The 16,898-nt window shown below is 40.9% G+C and overlaps 1 protein-coding gene across 1 annotated transcript in view; it reads left to right on the top strand.

Annotated features, from left to right (window-relative positions):
* The first annotated feature begins 3,654 nt into the window (after window positions 1–3,654).
* Window positions 3,655–16,898, top strand: part of ACER3 (alkaline ceramidase 3) — a 56,357-nt gene continuing 43,113 nt past the window's right edge. Inside the window, exon 1 of the mRNA XM_005493152.4 lies at window positions 3,655–3,880. Coding sequence (XP_005493209.1) covers window positions 3,778–3,880 — 103 coding nt within the window. The 5' untranslated portion in view covers window positions 3,655–3,777. The remainder of the gene's footprint in view (window positions 3,881–16,898) is intronic.

Here is a 16,898-nt window from a genome sequence, read left to right on the forward strand (position 1 = left end):
TGATATTTGCATATAAATCAATGGGATAAATTACATGTTACACAGGATTGGGCTTGCAGAATCTAGAGGTGTTGATGCCCTTTTCCTGTAACCAGTATAGACTAGGCAATTCAGAAAGCTGCCAATAATGCAGTATTTAGAAAATATTTAGAAACCAACTTTATCATGGAAAGTAAGACTTTAAAGCTGAGAGTCGTGGGAGGATTCCACACCTAAGATGATGTAAATGCTATGACCTAATTAAAAAAAAGGCCTTAGAAGAGGGACAAGTTCACAAGTTGCTTAGAGGGCTGGAGCACCTCTTCTGTGGACACAGGCTGAGAGAGTTGGGATTGTTCAGCTTGGTGAAGGCTCCAGGGAGACTTTATTGCTCCTTCCAGTACCTAGAGGGGCTCCAAGAGAGTTGGAGAGGCACGTTTGACAAGGGCATGGAGTCTTAGGACATAGCGAAATGCTTTTGAACTGACAGAAGGCAGACTCAGATTAGATACTAGGAAGAAATTTTTATGTGACGGTGGTGAAGGCACTGGTACAGGTTGTCCAATTAAACTGTGGATGTCTATCCCTGGAACTGTTTGAAGCTTTGAGCAACTTGGTCTTTTAGAAGGTGTCCCTGCATATGGTGGGGGTGGGGGGTTGGAACTAGAGGATATTTAAGATCCCTTCCAGCTCAAACCATTCTGGGATAATGATCTGTGAAATTTGAGCAGGAAGTATGTAGGACAAAATTCAGTTTTATTTTTGTGGCTAATATCTTTATTTTAACATCATGAGAACCAAGCAGTGAAAACATCTTCAATATTTTATATCAATTTTATTTTCCCCTTTGCACACATACACTGATGAGAGGGAATAAGTACAATCTTCCCCAACATATGTCTCCATAATGAGTTCTAAACAATCTGCTTATTAGGTCTCATTTTATGCAGAAATAAAACAACCAGCAGCACAAGCCATGGTAAAGCATTTGCACAGAGCAGAGAGAGATAAAAGAGTTCCTCAGGTGTCATTCCCTGAATTTACCTGATCTCAAGGAGCTGAACACGTGCCATTCTTGAGCAGCAGTCCTTGCCCATTGCCAAGCAAAATACTATTGCATCCACACACTAAAGTGACATGACGTATCCCTCTAGTGGTGTAAACTGACATGATTCAATTACCCACTGATCAGTTAAGACACAAGGTTTCAGGGCAACATTAAACAGTATGGAAAGAGGATCCTTTGCCACAGGCAACCTGAGGCCACAGGAAACTACTCCATCAGCATATCAAACACATTTTTAGTAATACTGAAAAAAAGCATTTCAGTAGCTCTGTTTGGTTCTTGCTATCTCAGAAACAAGACATTCCCTCCATGGGTTGTACAGATCAGACAAAGAAAACCTAATGCCTGGACAGGAGTAGGTTTGGTCCTTTAATCAGACAAACGACATTTAGATGCAAAGAACTTCAGGCTGTCACATTATATCCAGTGCAGTAATGGACAGAACGAGGCATAGCTCAAGGTTACAGAGGAAAAGTTCTGATTCTAATATGTATTCTTGTAACAGCTGAAGCAGTCAAAGTTGGTTTTGTGGAAGTCAAGTTTACTTCCGCAAAATATTTTCAGGGGGAAAATGCATCAATTATAATAGTTTGGGGTTGCCTCTTCAATACTATCCTTCTGAGAGCAGTGACTGAAATGTTTGTCAGAGTTCAAAAGCAGAGAACCAAGCCACAGAACAAGTCAGAAGTAAATGCATTTTGCAATGGAGAATACTCCAGAAAAGTGCCAAATAAATAAAACTTCCCTAGTAACTGAAATCAAGGCCTAGCTATGAATTTTCCTTGTGTTTCTGAAGAAATCAGAATGGATGACAACCCACATTATTGATATGTACCACATAAACCCCTTCATTAATTTATCTTGCCCAGTTTTAAAACTAGTTTCATGTCTGACTTCTTTTTCTGGTGTGGTGGCAAATCTTCTCATAGCCAGCATGCATGTGATCAGAAAACAAACAAACCCAAAAATTTTTAATTATTTATTTAAAGCCAACTGTAATTCAGTGTTATAAAAATTGCCTACATTTTCCCACATTTTTGCCATTATTGCTCCTCGTGAGTAAATATTTATTTTTTAATATTTAACTATTAGTTAATATTTAAAATATTTCATAAATCTCTCAGTTTCTGAGCAACTCCAATTTCAAATTTTTTTATTGTTTTTCTGTCAAGAACTTTTAACTGAACCTTCAAAAGTCTGAAAAACTAAAGTGTATCAAACAGGTCAGAATCTTCCTTATTGTTTACAGCCAGTTTTATGCATCTTGATCAGTCTGGTACTCTTCCAGACCCCAATCTTGAAAGTCTAAATCTGTGGAAGTAACGTAGGTCTGAAAAATATAGGAAGAATAGGTCTGCATATAAAAATCCACAGGGATTTTGACAATTTAGGTGTATTGTCATTGCCATCACTAAAATAAATTTTATTTTAGTGATTTATAGCATGATGAAAAGTAGTGATATATGTTAACTACATCACCTGATGCTGGAAGCAATTATATACAAACTGAACTGTAGAAGGCAAGATGGTCTTCAAGACAGAGTATACATTCTGCCATGTATTTACAGTAGGAAAGGTCTGTGTTTAGACTATTTCTTAGCCTACAGAAGGAAAGGTGAGAAGAAATAAGATGTGGAAAAAGAAGTCTGTGTGTTTACACCCAGGTATAATAAATTCTGCTGGCCAGCAGGGTGTAAGCACTGTGTACAGCCCCCAAGGTCTGCCCAAAGCTTCTCCTCAAGTCTTTGGATCATCTTCTGAAGCAGAAAACACACACAGCATTATCAGACCATTACTGGTACACTTTATTCTTTCCCCTTATGTCTCAAGTCTTTCCATTTTTAGATTGTACTTGCCTCTGGATACCAACTCTGCTTGAGAAGCAGTTTGCATATTATGGGTGTAAGTATAGTATGCGTAGTAAGCACTGAGGAAACTAAATAAGGCATCAGAGGAGAGGAAAACCCCCATTTAGTAGGCAGTGCTATAAAAATACTCCTTCTTTCTCCCAGCCCACGAGTATGAGGAACACTTGCCTCTTCATTGCTTTCAGGAAGAAATTCTTCAATGTAAAAGTAGTGAGACACTGGCACAGGTTGCCTGGTGGATCTTTGGGCGCCCCATCCCTGGGAGTGTTCAAGGCCAGGCTGGATGGGGCTTTGAGCACCCTGGTCTAGTGGAAGGTGACTCTGCCCATGGCAGGGGATTGGAACTGGATGGTCCTTAAGGTCCCCTCCAACCCAAATCATTTTACAATGCTGTGAAGCTGTGTCTCAACATCATGAAGGCAGCACACTGCCCCGCTTGCCTTACAAACCCTCCACGAAATCTATAACGAAAAACGGAATGAAAAGCTGAGGGAGGAAACCTCTTCACTGCCCTCGGCTTGAAAAGGGGGTGAGGAGAGCGCCGTGATGCTGCACGTCCCGCCTCATCCTCACAGGGGCATCGCGCGGGTTCCCTGAGAGCCAAACACGCCCCGCACCGGTGTTTCCCCACACACCCTCCCCACAACCACGTTTTCCACCACAATGTGTTTCTCCGCCCCGGTCTGCCCTGTCCGACAGGCCGCAGCCCGTCCCCATGGCGACCGCGGCTCCGCCCCGCGGGCGGGCCCAGCGCCGGCTCCGCCCGCTCTCCCGCCGCCGCCGCCGCTGCGCTCCGGGCCCGGCGCCCTTCTCCCTACGCTGCCCTGTGCCCTGGCTCCGCTCTAGCCTGGAGCGGGCGCCGCAATGGCTCCGGCCGCCGACCGGGACGGTTACTGGGGTCCGCCGACCTCCACCCTGGAGTGGTGCGAGGAGAACTACGCCGTCTCCCACTACATCGCCGAGTTCTGTGAGTGGCCGCTCCGGCCCCGGGTCCTGCCCCGGCCCCGGGGGCCGCGTCCCACCGCCGCCTCCTTCTCCTCTCCGCAGCTCTTCGTGCTCTTTCCCCGCGGCGGGGGAATCCCTCCTCCTCCTTGGCCCCTCTTTCCTGCGGGGTGACGGTGCCGCTACCCCTCAGCCGGCCCCGGTGGGTGGAAATGGTTGTTTTTTACCGCCTTCCCGCACAAATCCGTGTCGGAAGCACGGGACGGTGTAGCCCCTCTCTCCCCAGCGTGTCGTTTGGTCTCCCATCCCAAGCGTGTCCTTTCGGCCTGTGTCCATAGGGATGGCAGGGCTGTAGCGGGGGTGCCGGGGGCCTGCGGCGGTGGCTGGGATGGGGTGGCCCGTGAGCTGTGTCCTGGGGGTGTCACAGGAGCTGGGCTGGCTGTGCGGCACCGCAGCACGGGTGAAGAGAGGGAAGGACTCTCGCTGGAGTCATGCTTGGCGTGTCACGCCGCGAAGCCACACGGGTCTGCTGCTCTGCTCCCCTTGAGGTGGAACCATCTGCACAGCCTGGACTGTCAAACCAAGTGAAACTGCTCAGGGAGAGAAAAGGTATCGTCCTGTGCAAGATGCGGCTTTATCCAAGGATGACACCTTCCCCCAGGTGGCCTTTGGTACCTCGTGATGACCGTCGTCAATCAGGTGGCTCCGCTGCAGGTGGTGCAGGTGGTGCGAGTTAAGCGAGGCTTGAAGGGTCGCTCTGTTTCAAGTGATTGTCTTTTAGGATAGCTCAGAGCGCTGGCAAGGGAGCAGGCCATTGGTTTGACCTCGAAACTGTTATTCAGAAGCACGCAGGATTTAGCATGTTTTAGGGAAAAAAAGAAGGGGCTTCAATTACAGGGCCATTCATCAGGTGCTTGAGAAAGGAGTGTCTTGCCGGTGACAAAAGATCAAGCCCTATGTCACTGAGGTTTTGTTGAAAAACTAAGTATTTTTGTGTCCTGGGCAGCAACTTTAAAGGGTGTAGTAGTTATAATTATGTGCTTCTGCTGTCACACGCCCTGTGCTGCGAAAAACTTTCACACGCATGAGGTAGGTGGCTGCCTTTGAAGTGTTAGGGCTCTGGGTGCTCAAGTGACCATGCTCACCTACCCTGAAGTGCTTGAAGTGGGCAATCTGCAGAGGCCTTTCACATAGCTGGGATGTTTCAGCAGTGGCTTGGAAGAGCTTGGCATGCAGAAGATGGAAGGTTCTGGGTTTCCATGCCCAGCTGTGGCTCCTGGTTGCAAGCACTGACATGGGTGCGGATCCAAAGTGAATAATTGTGAAAGAGTGTTCAGAGTGTAGGAATAGGAAGAACAGGATCTGAAATGAACAACAGCAGCATAAGCAGCTTAGAAGCTCAGAGGAAAAAGGAAGTTAGTGTGTAGATTTATGGCTGAGACAGGCTGGCTGAAAAGGAAACAAAATTAAATACTCTTAAAAAGGGACAAACTTAGAAGTCTAAATAGAATGAGACTTTTGCAGAGTATGTATATATGTGTTTTCCTTGTTGCCAAGCATAATTTGTGAGATAATTCTCATAGGGAAGAGGAAGTTCTGTGTCTTCACTAATGTAAAAATGAATTTGACTAGCATGTAAATTTTTAAAATGATTCCTGCATTGTTATACTTGTTAACAGATACTTTTTGTCTACTTTTGGATTATTCAGGAGAAGGAAGATGAGGATGAGAGTAATGGGAGGCAGAAAGGCTTGTGTTCTGAGGAAAAAGACAGTAGCCATACAAGGTCTGATCCCTCCTTATGGTTTTGGTGTTTGGGACCACAGTTTGTTGGTCTGTCAGTTGCATTGAAAAAAACTGTATATAAGGGCTATGCTGTAATGTAAAGCATTTAAATGATCTAAGTTTAAAATGCAAAACAGTAAGTAAGCCTGCTGTGGTGTAGGGTTAGCTTAACAGCAGCTAATTTCAGTCCAGATGCCAAGATGGGTTAGATTTTCTTCAGCAGTGGTTCTCTAACAGTGCTTTCAGGGTCTGAGGCAATAAGTGTTCTGGGGATATTATTTGAAGTTTTACCTTACACAAGAGTGAAAATCCATTTCTGACTTGGTACCACTCAGGTACAGCTGATTGATTGTAAACATTTTTGCATTAAATGTTTGTTATAAGTAGGTTGTTAATAGTTGTTAATAATTTATAAGAAACTTTGGAGGCCCAAAGACTGAAGAATACTGGTAGATCCAAACCAAATAGGTTGCAGGCTAAAGAACCAAACAGAAAGCTTGTACAAATTACATTTTTGTGCCATTTAGCAATTTGGTTTTGACATGCTACTTTTAGTACAGAATTGCTGCATTGTGTTATAAAAGCCCACATGCAGTTCCTTGCTCTTTACTCCTTATAGAACTAGTGTAAATGGTAGCAGCTTATCAATTGTATGTAGTGAGAGATGTGGCAGTGAGGTAAGGTGGTGGTGTACCACTTCATACTTGAATTCCCTTGATGTATGCCAAACACAGTGGCATGTATTCAAAAGTTCATTTTTTTAATAATGAGAAATGCTTTTTCTTGCCTTTCTGAATCTGCACCTAGTCAGTTTTTCTCCCCTGTGGAGGTGGATGACTAACTGCTCTACATCCATCTGTAGAATATTAAACCAATTGAAATGGAAAACCAGTTAAAAAGAATTGTTTTGCAAGCTTAACTCTGTTAAGCCTTAAAATGAGTCTTATATCCCCCACTGATTGAACCTATTTTATGGTGTGGTAATTCCTTTTTCAGGGTTTCTCATTGATTGACTCCTGTGTGCTGGAGAGCAAGTAGTAGATGTGGGCTTTTTTTCCCTTCTTTAAACCTTTTGAGGTCTCAGTTCTTAAAAGCTGAATTATCCAAACTTTTGTACACTTGATTAAGAAAAAATAGTAAAGGATAAACCCACCATCCTCCCACACAAGAAAGTAGAAAAAGGGCAAATATAAGTTCTGGGTTTTAGCACTTATCACTCAAATGCTACAGCTTACTCCTTATTTTAGCAGGGTTGATGTTTCAGGCCGGTTTAGCCCACGTAGCATTGAATTTTGGGGGTCTGTTTTGACATGAATGTCTATCACAGGAGCCTTACCCTTCTTGGATTCAGTCATCCCTGTAAGAGCTCCTCTTATAGAATATGGTGAGTGAATATAAGTCTTCACATACTCCCTTTGCTGAGAGCACGTAGAGTAATACCAATTCAAACAAATATTTTAGATTCAAAGGAAATATTTTAGATTCAAAGGAGCCCTGTGTGGTACATGAGGGCTTAAAATTCTCAGTCAGGAGAATCACGGGGGTGAATTTGTTGTAGTTAACAACAGAATGCTGTGTTCCAGTTTGGATCAAACTTGAGTCATGCTTACAGTTATGTTGCTTTGAGCTATCATTGTCCATGAGTAATATGCATCATCTACAACATGACAGGTTTAGACATATCCTTATGCTGGCATTTACAGCAGCAAGCATCTAGAACATTGCTTCAGGCTTCTCAAGGAATTAGTGAAGTTGTTTCTTTCTTGGCTTCTGGTCTTGTCTATGTTCTCATATCTTTGTATAAGATTTTTTTTTTATTATTATTGTTGTTATCATTAGCAGAGTTAAATCCATTAGTTTTTGTTTTCATTAGAGATCTGGTAAGTGACTTCTTGTAACTGGGATTTCCTTATGGGACTCTTATTTAGGAAAAAAACACACCCATGTCATGAGAATCTGCCCATGTTTCTAGCTATTTTTGTTCCACTTCCTTCAAACTTCTGATTTTTGCCTCAGACAAGAGATTGAGACAAGATTATGGTGACTTGTGTTCTTCAGTGTGAGAGATCTCTTTATCTCACATCTTGGATGGTGTAGAGTGCTGTCCCAGCATTCTCAACATTGTGAACAGTGACACAAAAATATTGTTGTTTCCTTTTAGGCATTGCTCAGAGAATACAGCTGCCATAGATGTAGAGATCTCTATTTTCTATGGGGTTCACTACTTTAAAACATAAAAACTTCCAAAATTTACTTAAACGTAGAATAATGTCATTAATGTTGAATTTGTACTGCCACGTATGGATTGTCACTTGTTCCTCGTGGGTGTCCTGTTGCATTTTGCCTTTTTTGCCAGAGGCTTTGGAAAGCAGCCAGAGACTGTTGGGCTAGGTACTCTCCAAGTGAGAGTAAGAAAGCTAAAATAAAGCCAACTGTCTGCCTTCAAGAACCCTTCCTGTTCTTTCAGTGATAAAGTGGCAGATGAAGGAAACACCATCAAGTTTAATTGGGTGTGATGAGCCCAACTGCCTGGCTGAGATGGAGCAATTCAAAGATGACATGACACAGATGAGTTCTAAAGAGTGCTTTAACAGAAGACAGTGTCACAGACCTGTAGACTTTAGGACTGAAAGGGATTTGAGTGTATAAATTTAATGATCTCATTGGAGGAAACCACATCACAACTTTCCTCTGGAAATTTATTTGGGGAGCTTGGGGGAGTTCCCTGAACTGAGGAGGCACTGCAAGCAAAAAGGTAAAGGAAGCATTAAACTAATTGATGGTGAGTGTAAAGTCAAGTGGAGTGTGCAGAACAGTGCTCAGCTGTGCAGTGAGTTTTTGGATGAACACTTCTAGCTTGATTTTTGTGCTGCAGACAAAAAGAAGTTGAAAGAGGGGTTCCTTTCTCCAAAAAATAATATAGCAGAACCAAAGTCATAAGCCAGATGGTTTCTGCTGTCCCTTCTTTGTATTTATTTCTATTTGGTTTTGAATCAGTAGCAAATACTGTTGTATTAACTTATTTCCTTTCCTAGACTGTAAAAGTACATTTTTGGCTAAAGCCTAAAGATAGTCTTGTCACAGAGTTTTGATGCATTTTGACATCACTAATGATTTGTATATTATTTTTAATTCTTCCTTGATTTTTATCTTTCTTCATGATGCAACTCTACCTTTGATCTCATGACAGCTTAATTTTCAGTTTTCCCACCAGCCTTCGTTGAAAGATGGGGTCAAAGGCTCTTGGAAAGTTGATTTCCCCAATCATCAGTTCTTATTTATCCATCATGTTATGGATATGCTTAAAAGTCTGTCAGATGCTGTGCTAATGGACCACATGTGTGTTTATCTACTAATGTGTGTAGCTATTAAGCGACAATAAAATTCTTGAATATGGTTTAACAAAGCATTCGATTACTCTATAATTAGTGCTTCATATTCAGTACTTGTACAGCTGGCAGTTGGACATCTGCCACTCCAAATGGTAACACAGCAATGGCATTTTACATTTTTATTTTTCTTATGTGCAAACTGAGGAAGACTGTTTTATGAACTGCACGATATGAATTTGCAGAATATATATTTGTAGCTAGAAATAGGAAGATTAATGTAAAATAAATTGTTGTAAAGGAACATTGCTGATTTTAAAGTTACTTTTTATGAGCTTTTAGTCACAGATCAGAAACTTTTATCATAATTGAAAGAGTCTTCAGTCATAACCTCAGAGTCTTCAGTCTGGGGTTTGCTGTGTCTAGTGTGTGTGAAACTATTATTAATGTAATGCATTTTCTATATTTGCTGGTGCCTTTCACATATAAGTGGGAAAGATTTTTTTTTTTTTTCCTTTAAAGAAGAAAGATTTAATTATAGATGCAAAAATCTTCAAAGGAAGTCTGGGAATTGTCTCCAGTCCCAACAGCTCAGCAATATATGGTTGTTTTGTCTTGCAACTTGTGTGAGTGCTCACACATTTGACTTTTTGTGTGACTACCTCAAGAGGATCATAGAAAGGTTTGTCGCTCATTAAAGGTTATAAAATGCAAAAAGTTCTTTTAATTCAAAATGTATGTCTAAACAGGGCATTATAATGCTAGAAGAGAACCCATTTGCAAATGGTTATCAGGGCAAAGCTGCCTACCTTAGATTGCCTTCTCGCTGGGAGGCTCTTTGTACCTGCCTCATTAATTACACTCATTCTTCCGTCCATTAGCAGAGAAGCTGAGCTGCTGCATGAATTAAAGGTGCTTGGTTATTCTGTCTTTGTGGAAGTACTACAAAGAGCAAAAAAATGTGTCAGGAAGAGAGAAATTCTAGAGAACTTTGCAGTAAAAAAAGCCCAGAGCAACACTGCTTTAGTGTCAATCATTTACCATTAATTGATCTGAATATGCTCATATAGGCAAGCTCAGCATAGAGGCTCAGTGGTTTTGCTGGGTACTCTTTAGATTTAAGGTCTCAGGCACAGATCCTTCTTTGTACTTGAAAATGCAATTATAAATTTTCAGACTTTTTGTGCTAGCTCAAAAAAATGAAGTGTCTGACCATGATATTTTTTTTTCAGTTCCTAAAAATTAATTTCCTTGAAGAAATATGCTGCATGTGCACTGTGACCAGTGACTAAAAAACTGATATTTCTAAATGATTACTGCAGTCAGCATCTCCAGATCATTATCTCCTTTACAGTCAGGTCCGTCATCCTCTGGCAGAGTACGTACTTCAGTGTGTCTGGAGTTCAGGAGGCAGAAGTTGTTCTTTCTGTCAGTCTCGGTGGAGAGATTGCACCCTTTGTGTCCCTTCCTCAGCCTTACAAGATTCCTCTTCAGTTCTTTACCTCTCCACCAACTGGTGACTCAACCTGCCCTGCACCTTGTAACACTTTCCTGAAGGAAATTCCAAACTTTATTTCAAATTTGAGATTAGTGTCCAGCAGCGTGTCTATTTCCCAGCTGTGTCCTGGGGCTTTAGTTTCTTATATTTGGTTTTTCATTGTTCCTTGATTCCTTTGGACATGTTTTCTGAATGCAGCGTCCTTGGAGTGACCCTGAAATGGTATGTGCAGCATGAGTGTCTCTTCAAGAATCTCTGGCTGGCTTTGTGAACAGGAAGGTATGTTCCCTTTGCCAAATCTGGGTAATACTGCAATTCTCCTCTATAAACAGAGGAACTGGAGAAGGGGACAAGAGAGTGGCCTGATTAAGCTGGGCAAGGTTCAGGATGTTAGTTTGAGACTTGACTTTTATATTTGAGACGGCAAGATTTAGACTTCTTCAGGCAGAAAAGCAGACAAGCAGAATTAGGAAAAGATGTGGTATTAGGGGTGATCTGAACATCTTCATGTTTTGTATGAATTTTGTATGTATTCCAACTAGTAGGATTTCAAGGTATCAACTTAATAGTCATAAGACATGACCCTAGAAGCTCTTGATTTATACAATGCTTTAATGAACTCATTATTTGCAGTAAGCTCATGATGCCACTGCTTTGTAGGCTAGATTTTTAGTTATTGCTAATTCATGTTGGGTAAGGATTTTCATTTGAACAAGAATCAGCACCTGGGAAACAGATAGAGTATTAGATCAAAAAAATCCTTTAGAGCACTGATCATGAAAATTAGTCTGGACACTTTCAGTCTTGGGACAGAGGTATTTCTGTGTTAACCTGATGGACAAATGACATCTCTTTCTTCATCCTGTCTGGTCAACACCATTTGTTTGTTCAATCAAAGACCAGCTTCCTAACTGGAAAGCATGCTATTGTGATCCCTTCTAATGGGTATTTTAAGCTTCATTGAGGAAACCCAGGGAAAACTGAAAAATTACTTGTTTGTCTTTGAGAAGGAGGCTTGAAGATCTGTCTGGCTCTGAAATCAAATGGGTCATCTGCAACAGGAAGCAAAAATGACCAACAGAACTGATGAACTGAATTTGTTGTCACAGAGAGGAGTTTACATTACTTCTAGGTAAAATGGGTGTATTTTTTTCTACAAGCACTTACCTTTTCTTGCACAGCAAACTTTTTCATGTTTGTGTGAGTCTCATTACAGATTGGATTGTTCTTGGAGGGAGTTTGTAGTGCTGCTCTCCTGCCAGAGACTTCCAGGTCTGGTGCTGACCCCGGATTGCAGCAGCTGAGCTGCTCTGGAGGTTATTGCACACAGGTGCAGGGTGTATTTCTACTGATATTCCTGCATTCCTTATACAGGATGCAGATGTTATTTATTTTTTTAGATTTTCAATCTTATAGACTTAAGAAAAAACTCACAAATATATAAACTCAGAGTTGTTCCAGGTGATATTTTGTTCATGAATGAAAATGGATGTATTTTCTTTTCTTTTTTTCCAAGTCTTTTTCACAGTTGTGAAAACACGCTGTATAAGCAGAAAGAATAAGCTATATACAATGTGCTGACCCCAGGGTATGAGTAAACTGCCTGGAAAATCAGAGAAACAAAACTTTTTGCTTTATTTTTTCAATTTAGTAGAAAAAATGTTGGCAATGCACTTCTGTTCATACCAGTTTAATGCTATCTCCCTAAGCTGGTGCTAGCAGTAGCAGTGTGGAAGTTCAGGGCTTTCTTTTGATGTAGCAGAGCAAAAACCAGAGGATCATTGCTGGTTTGTGCTACTGGTGAGCAGTGTCTCTCTAAGAATCAGTTCAATTGATTTGTGTCAGTGCCTTGGAAAGCAGCAGAGAAATGCACTGTGGTAGTGAAATCATACAGCAGATGTTGTTTTCATTCACTTAAACAAACTGCTATGCCTTTGTGATCTGTGATAGCACAGTTGCTTTACACTCAGAGTTTTGGTGGCTGTTAAATCTTTCAAGGCCCAAGTTTTATAATCCTGCAAGGCTCCTCAGATACATTCTTCTGCACAGTGCATAACGTTTAGTGCCGTACTGAAATGCTGAAACTGTTGAGTCTATCCCAATTTCATGTTTCATGTCCTTTTTTTCCCCTCTATTCTGGGCTGCAGAGAAATACTGTAAAGCTCTTTCCATTTCTTAAATGCGTTTCCTTCCAAGCTGTTCCGTGCTGATTTCCACTTGACTTTTGTATTATTTTTTTTCTACAATTGTCTCAGGCGTTTCCTCTGGAAGATTTCCTATGCCAGCCTTTGGGCCACATTTGTGTTGGGAACACAGTTAATTTGTATATGGTTTTCAACTATTTTGTATCTTATTCAGTAAAACAGATTTCTGCCCAAATTCCTGCCACTCACCTTATGAACTATTATTGTGTAGGTACTATATTAATTTATATTTATAACAAAAAGATAGTGTTTAAAGTTTGAACCTTCAGTGTATTTTATATCTCTTTCTTTATTTGGTTTCGACTGTGAGATACTTAAGATATGGGCTTTGATCTTACTGTCTCTGTGGAAAAGCTTCATTTTCCCTCCAGATGAATAGCTTTTGCCAAGATTTGTGGATGATAGATGATTGCTATTATTTTTCTTTTAATTTTTCAAGCATGAACAAGAATGTTGTCTTGAAATGACAATTGAACAGTGACTAAAGAGTACATTTGGAGTTAGTTGTAGACTAGGAGTGACGACCTTTGATTCTTACATTGTTGAATTATTGGGTACTGTTGAAAGTTTTTGCTGGAGGTTGTTATATTAACTGGTAAAGACTGGAGAAATGAAGTACCTATGTAACAGAGATAAAGTTATATGTTTAGGATTGAAGATGATGGTTCCGGGTCATTTTTGTGATCAGTTGCCTGTCATCACATGTTTCAGTTAGCCTTAGGGTTTTTCATTTGAGGCAGCTCTGCAAAAAAAAAAAAAAAAGAAAAGAAAAAATATGGTTATTTGCAGAAGGAATGTTCTGTTACTACTGATGATAAGAGGGTGAATGTCACCAATCAGTATTTGAATGGCTGAATCAGGCTGTGGTTGCTGACCAGTTTCCTTATCCTCATGTGTTCTCCTACAGTTATGTAGTATTATTTTTTTATGTAGTATTGTAGTAACCTTTAATTTCCTGCCATCCAAATAGGGCAAAAGAATGGCATGAGTCATTGGTAGAAGAGGCTTTAATTGTTCTGGACGCCCAGGGGAAATCTGTATTGATAGTAAGAAAGGGAAGAGAGAGAAGGTGAGAGGATTCGGATTTTGAAGATGGACTACCCAAGCTAAAGCTACAAATACCTGGACAGAAGCACTGGCGCACATTCTCTGCTGCTCAGCGTCCAGTGAGCATGTTTGGCTCCCCTAAGGCTCAGCTCACCTCTGCCACTGCACAGTGCCTGGGACAGTGCTGCCAGAGCCTCTGGGCTGATACCCACAGCTTCCGTGCCTCAGGTTAGTTTTTCCAGTGTAGTGAGGACTGACAGATGCTGGGTTGGAGGTACTTGGTACCTCAAAGCTGTCAGCTCTGAAATCTGTGCTTTCTCTTCTGGACAGACCCTTAGACTTAAAGGAGTTGGTGCAGACACTGAACAGGAAGCCAGGATGCTGATGCCACCATAGGAGAAGAATGGCTGGAAGGAGTTAATGATGAAAATTACTTGGATGATGAGTGTAGTATATTGGTCACTGCTTAGTTTTAGCAGGGGCTGAACAGTAATCTCCATGTCTTTTATTTCCTTCCAGTCTGACATCATCAACCTGCCTTAAAATAACATTTAAAATAGGTTTTATTTTGTTCTCCAGTAAAGGATATAAAAGAAGTAAATCTGCCCTTCAGCAACTTATTACAAGCTTATTGCATGTAATATTCTAACTTTACATCATCTCAGCCTAATCTCTTTAGACTTTGATTGCATTTTCCAGATGTAAGCACTTGCTTTTAGCGAGCTTTCTAGATTGGTATTTCAAATGATCTGCCTATGTCAACTGTTTTTACTTTAAATTTGCTTTCAAAATCCTTCCAGGTGTACTTCAAAGTAATTGGTGTGCTTGCTATCATCTTAGATTCATGTTTATTGGAGAAATTATGCTTTCTTTTCCATGTGGTTTCTCAGACCCTAGGAAAGCAATATTAAAATATGAGAGGATGGCATAGCAGCTGGCTGTAATGCAAGTTTATTCCTTGCAGTCTGGTAAATTGTGAATTTCCTGGATTAAGAATAAAATGTCCTGTAAAGAAGGTGTGTACTATCATATTTGTTCAAGCTGCTTCCTGAAGTCTCAAAAAAATGGTCATGAATAGATTCTTGCATCTTTATTATTACATTTCTAAATACTGTTATTTTTCAGGTAATGGTACATTCAAAATGCAAAAACCATTTATTAATGTTCCACAATACCCTGTGCTTGTGACAGGCATTGGTGTGATAAACGCACAACTACAATAAGATAATAGGCTTCAAAAGAGAAGAGACTACTTGGCTTTTTAATTTAGGTGTTGTAGCTATCCTTATTCTGGCCTATCACCTCAGAATATTTTCATTGCAATTGCTTTCATAATTATCTGTTAAACTTCACAGCTGGTCCTCCACATTTTAATCTGCCCTTCTAATGTTCTTCTGGGGAAGAGCAGTTCATGCTGATCTCAGACTTCATTCATGAAAAGTTTTGAGACAGATCCCTCAGAAAAAAATCAGAATCACCCTTCCTCAAAACAAACAAACAAGTTCTGGGGCTTTAGACACTTCTTCACTTGTGATAACCTTTAAAAATTCCAGGAGAAGTTCATTATGCTAAACATGAGAATTGGTAACAAAAACATTGTTTCTGGTAAGTACCCAGCTGTTACTGTGGCTGTATTTTCTGCTTTGTAGCTTTACTTACGAGAAGTGGTGTGGTGAACTCATTCATTTTTATTTGGCAGCTAAGGATGGTCAAGTGGCTAGGGGAACACTTTGGTGTTTGAAGGTCTGGACTTCTGTTTTATGCAGGTTTTTTTATGGCTCAGGCGGCTTTATCCAGCCTGTCTTGCAGGGATATTGAGACAGAGGACTGGGGTTGCTTAGACCCTCCAGTAAAAGAGACTAAATAGGTGACCAGTGTGTTTTGGATTTGAGGGGAAAGAGCAAAAATTTCTTTGCCCCAACAATGTTTCACTGTCTAAACTTGCACTATAAACACAACTGTTGTATTTCTGGGATTGCAAGGGTATCTTCAAGGGTATTGGTTTCTTATGAGGAAATAAGTGGAGCTTTAAAATATGAATTTAAGTGTTAGCTTTCTCTCATTTATTTTTAGTATAACTTACATAAGAAGCAAAGTCAGTGTTAGTATAGTCTTCTGTTAGGTTGTAGTTTTCTAAAGCCTTTACTATACAGTAGCAAAGCAGTTTGCAGAGATGAGGGTAAGGAAAGGGATAGCTTAATTGTAACCTAGGGCAATTCAGAAGCAGTTTATAATAAGGGCTTTTGTAGGATGTGCATTCCAAAGAGGCTTGTGCATAAGAAAATACACCCACACTTTACAGGTTTGAACTGAGCTTACTTTGTGTGTGTTTTGTTAGTCAGCAGTGTCGAGAGCTTTCTCTTCCAAAGAGTTTTTGATTGTTTTGAAGAACACAAGTGCAACATGAAATAGTGTAATCAGACTCAACCATCTGAAAATATTTGCTGGACTAGTATGATGAATGTCAAGGGAATGAATTCTGCAGCTGGGATATAAAGTGTGTGAAACCATATATTGGAATGTATCACTTGACACAGCATGTTGGAGCCACTTATAAGTGCGCACTGTAAAGAGAAATCAAATTGTGTTGTTAATAATTAATTTTTTCCCTAAAATTGCCTCTTTACCCCTCCCCAATCCAATCTATCGTTGGAATGGTTTACCTCTTCAGAAGGCTATCAACTTGCATATCTGTGCTGTGCTATCCTGGAGAAATGGAGGCCCAGCAAGGGAGAAGCAGCCTAGAAGGTCTAAAAGTGCTGCCCTGCATTCCGACTTTAAACACTTAAACCTTCCAGCTGGCCACCAGCTCTGCAGCAGCAATGTTGCCTTCAGTTTTTTTGGCCTTGTCCCAGCACTTGGACATACTGGAAGCAGCTCTGCTGCTGCTGGGGCTGAGACATGTGTGACTGGAACGTGGTGTGCTCACTCCACTGCTATGCATCTGAGCTGGTGCTGGCCTTGGGAAGGAGCCTGTGTTCCTACCTTGTTCGCCACCTCTCTTCACCCACAGTGCGCTGTTTCCTTCATGTATCTTGCAGTGTGTTGTCCATTCTGTTTGAAACTCTTCCAGGATTCACGGCTTCTTTTGGGAGATGTTGCTGCTGCCAGATGCTAGATTTCTAGATGTCCTATTGAAACTTCCCTCTTTTCCTTGTTTCAGCCTGTTAGTGCTCATCA

The sequence above is a fragment of the Zonotrichia albicollis genome, chromosome 2 (assembly GCF_047830755.1).
Source record: "Zonotrichia albicollis isolate bZonAlb1 chromosome 2, bZonAlb1.hap1, whole genome shotgun sequence".
Taxonomy (NCBI): Eukaryota; Metazoa; Chordata; class Aves; order Passeriformes; family Passerellidae; genus Zonotrichia; species Zonotrichia albicollis.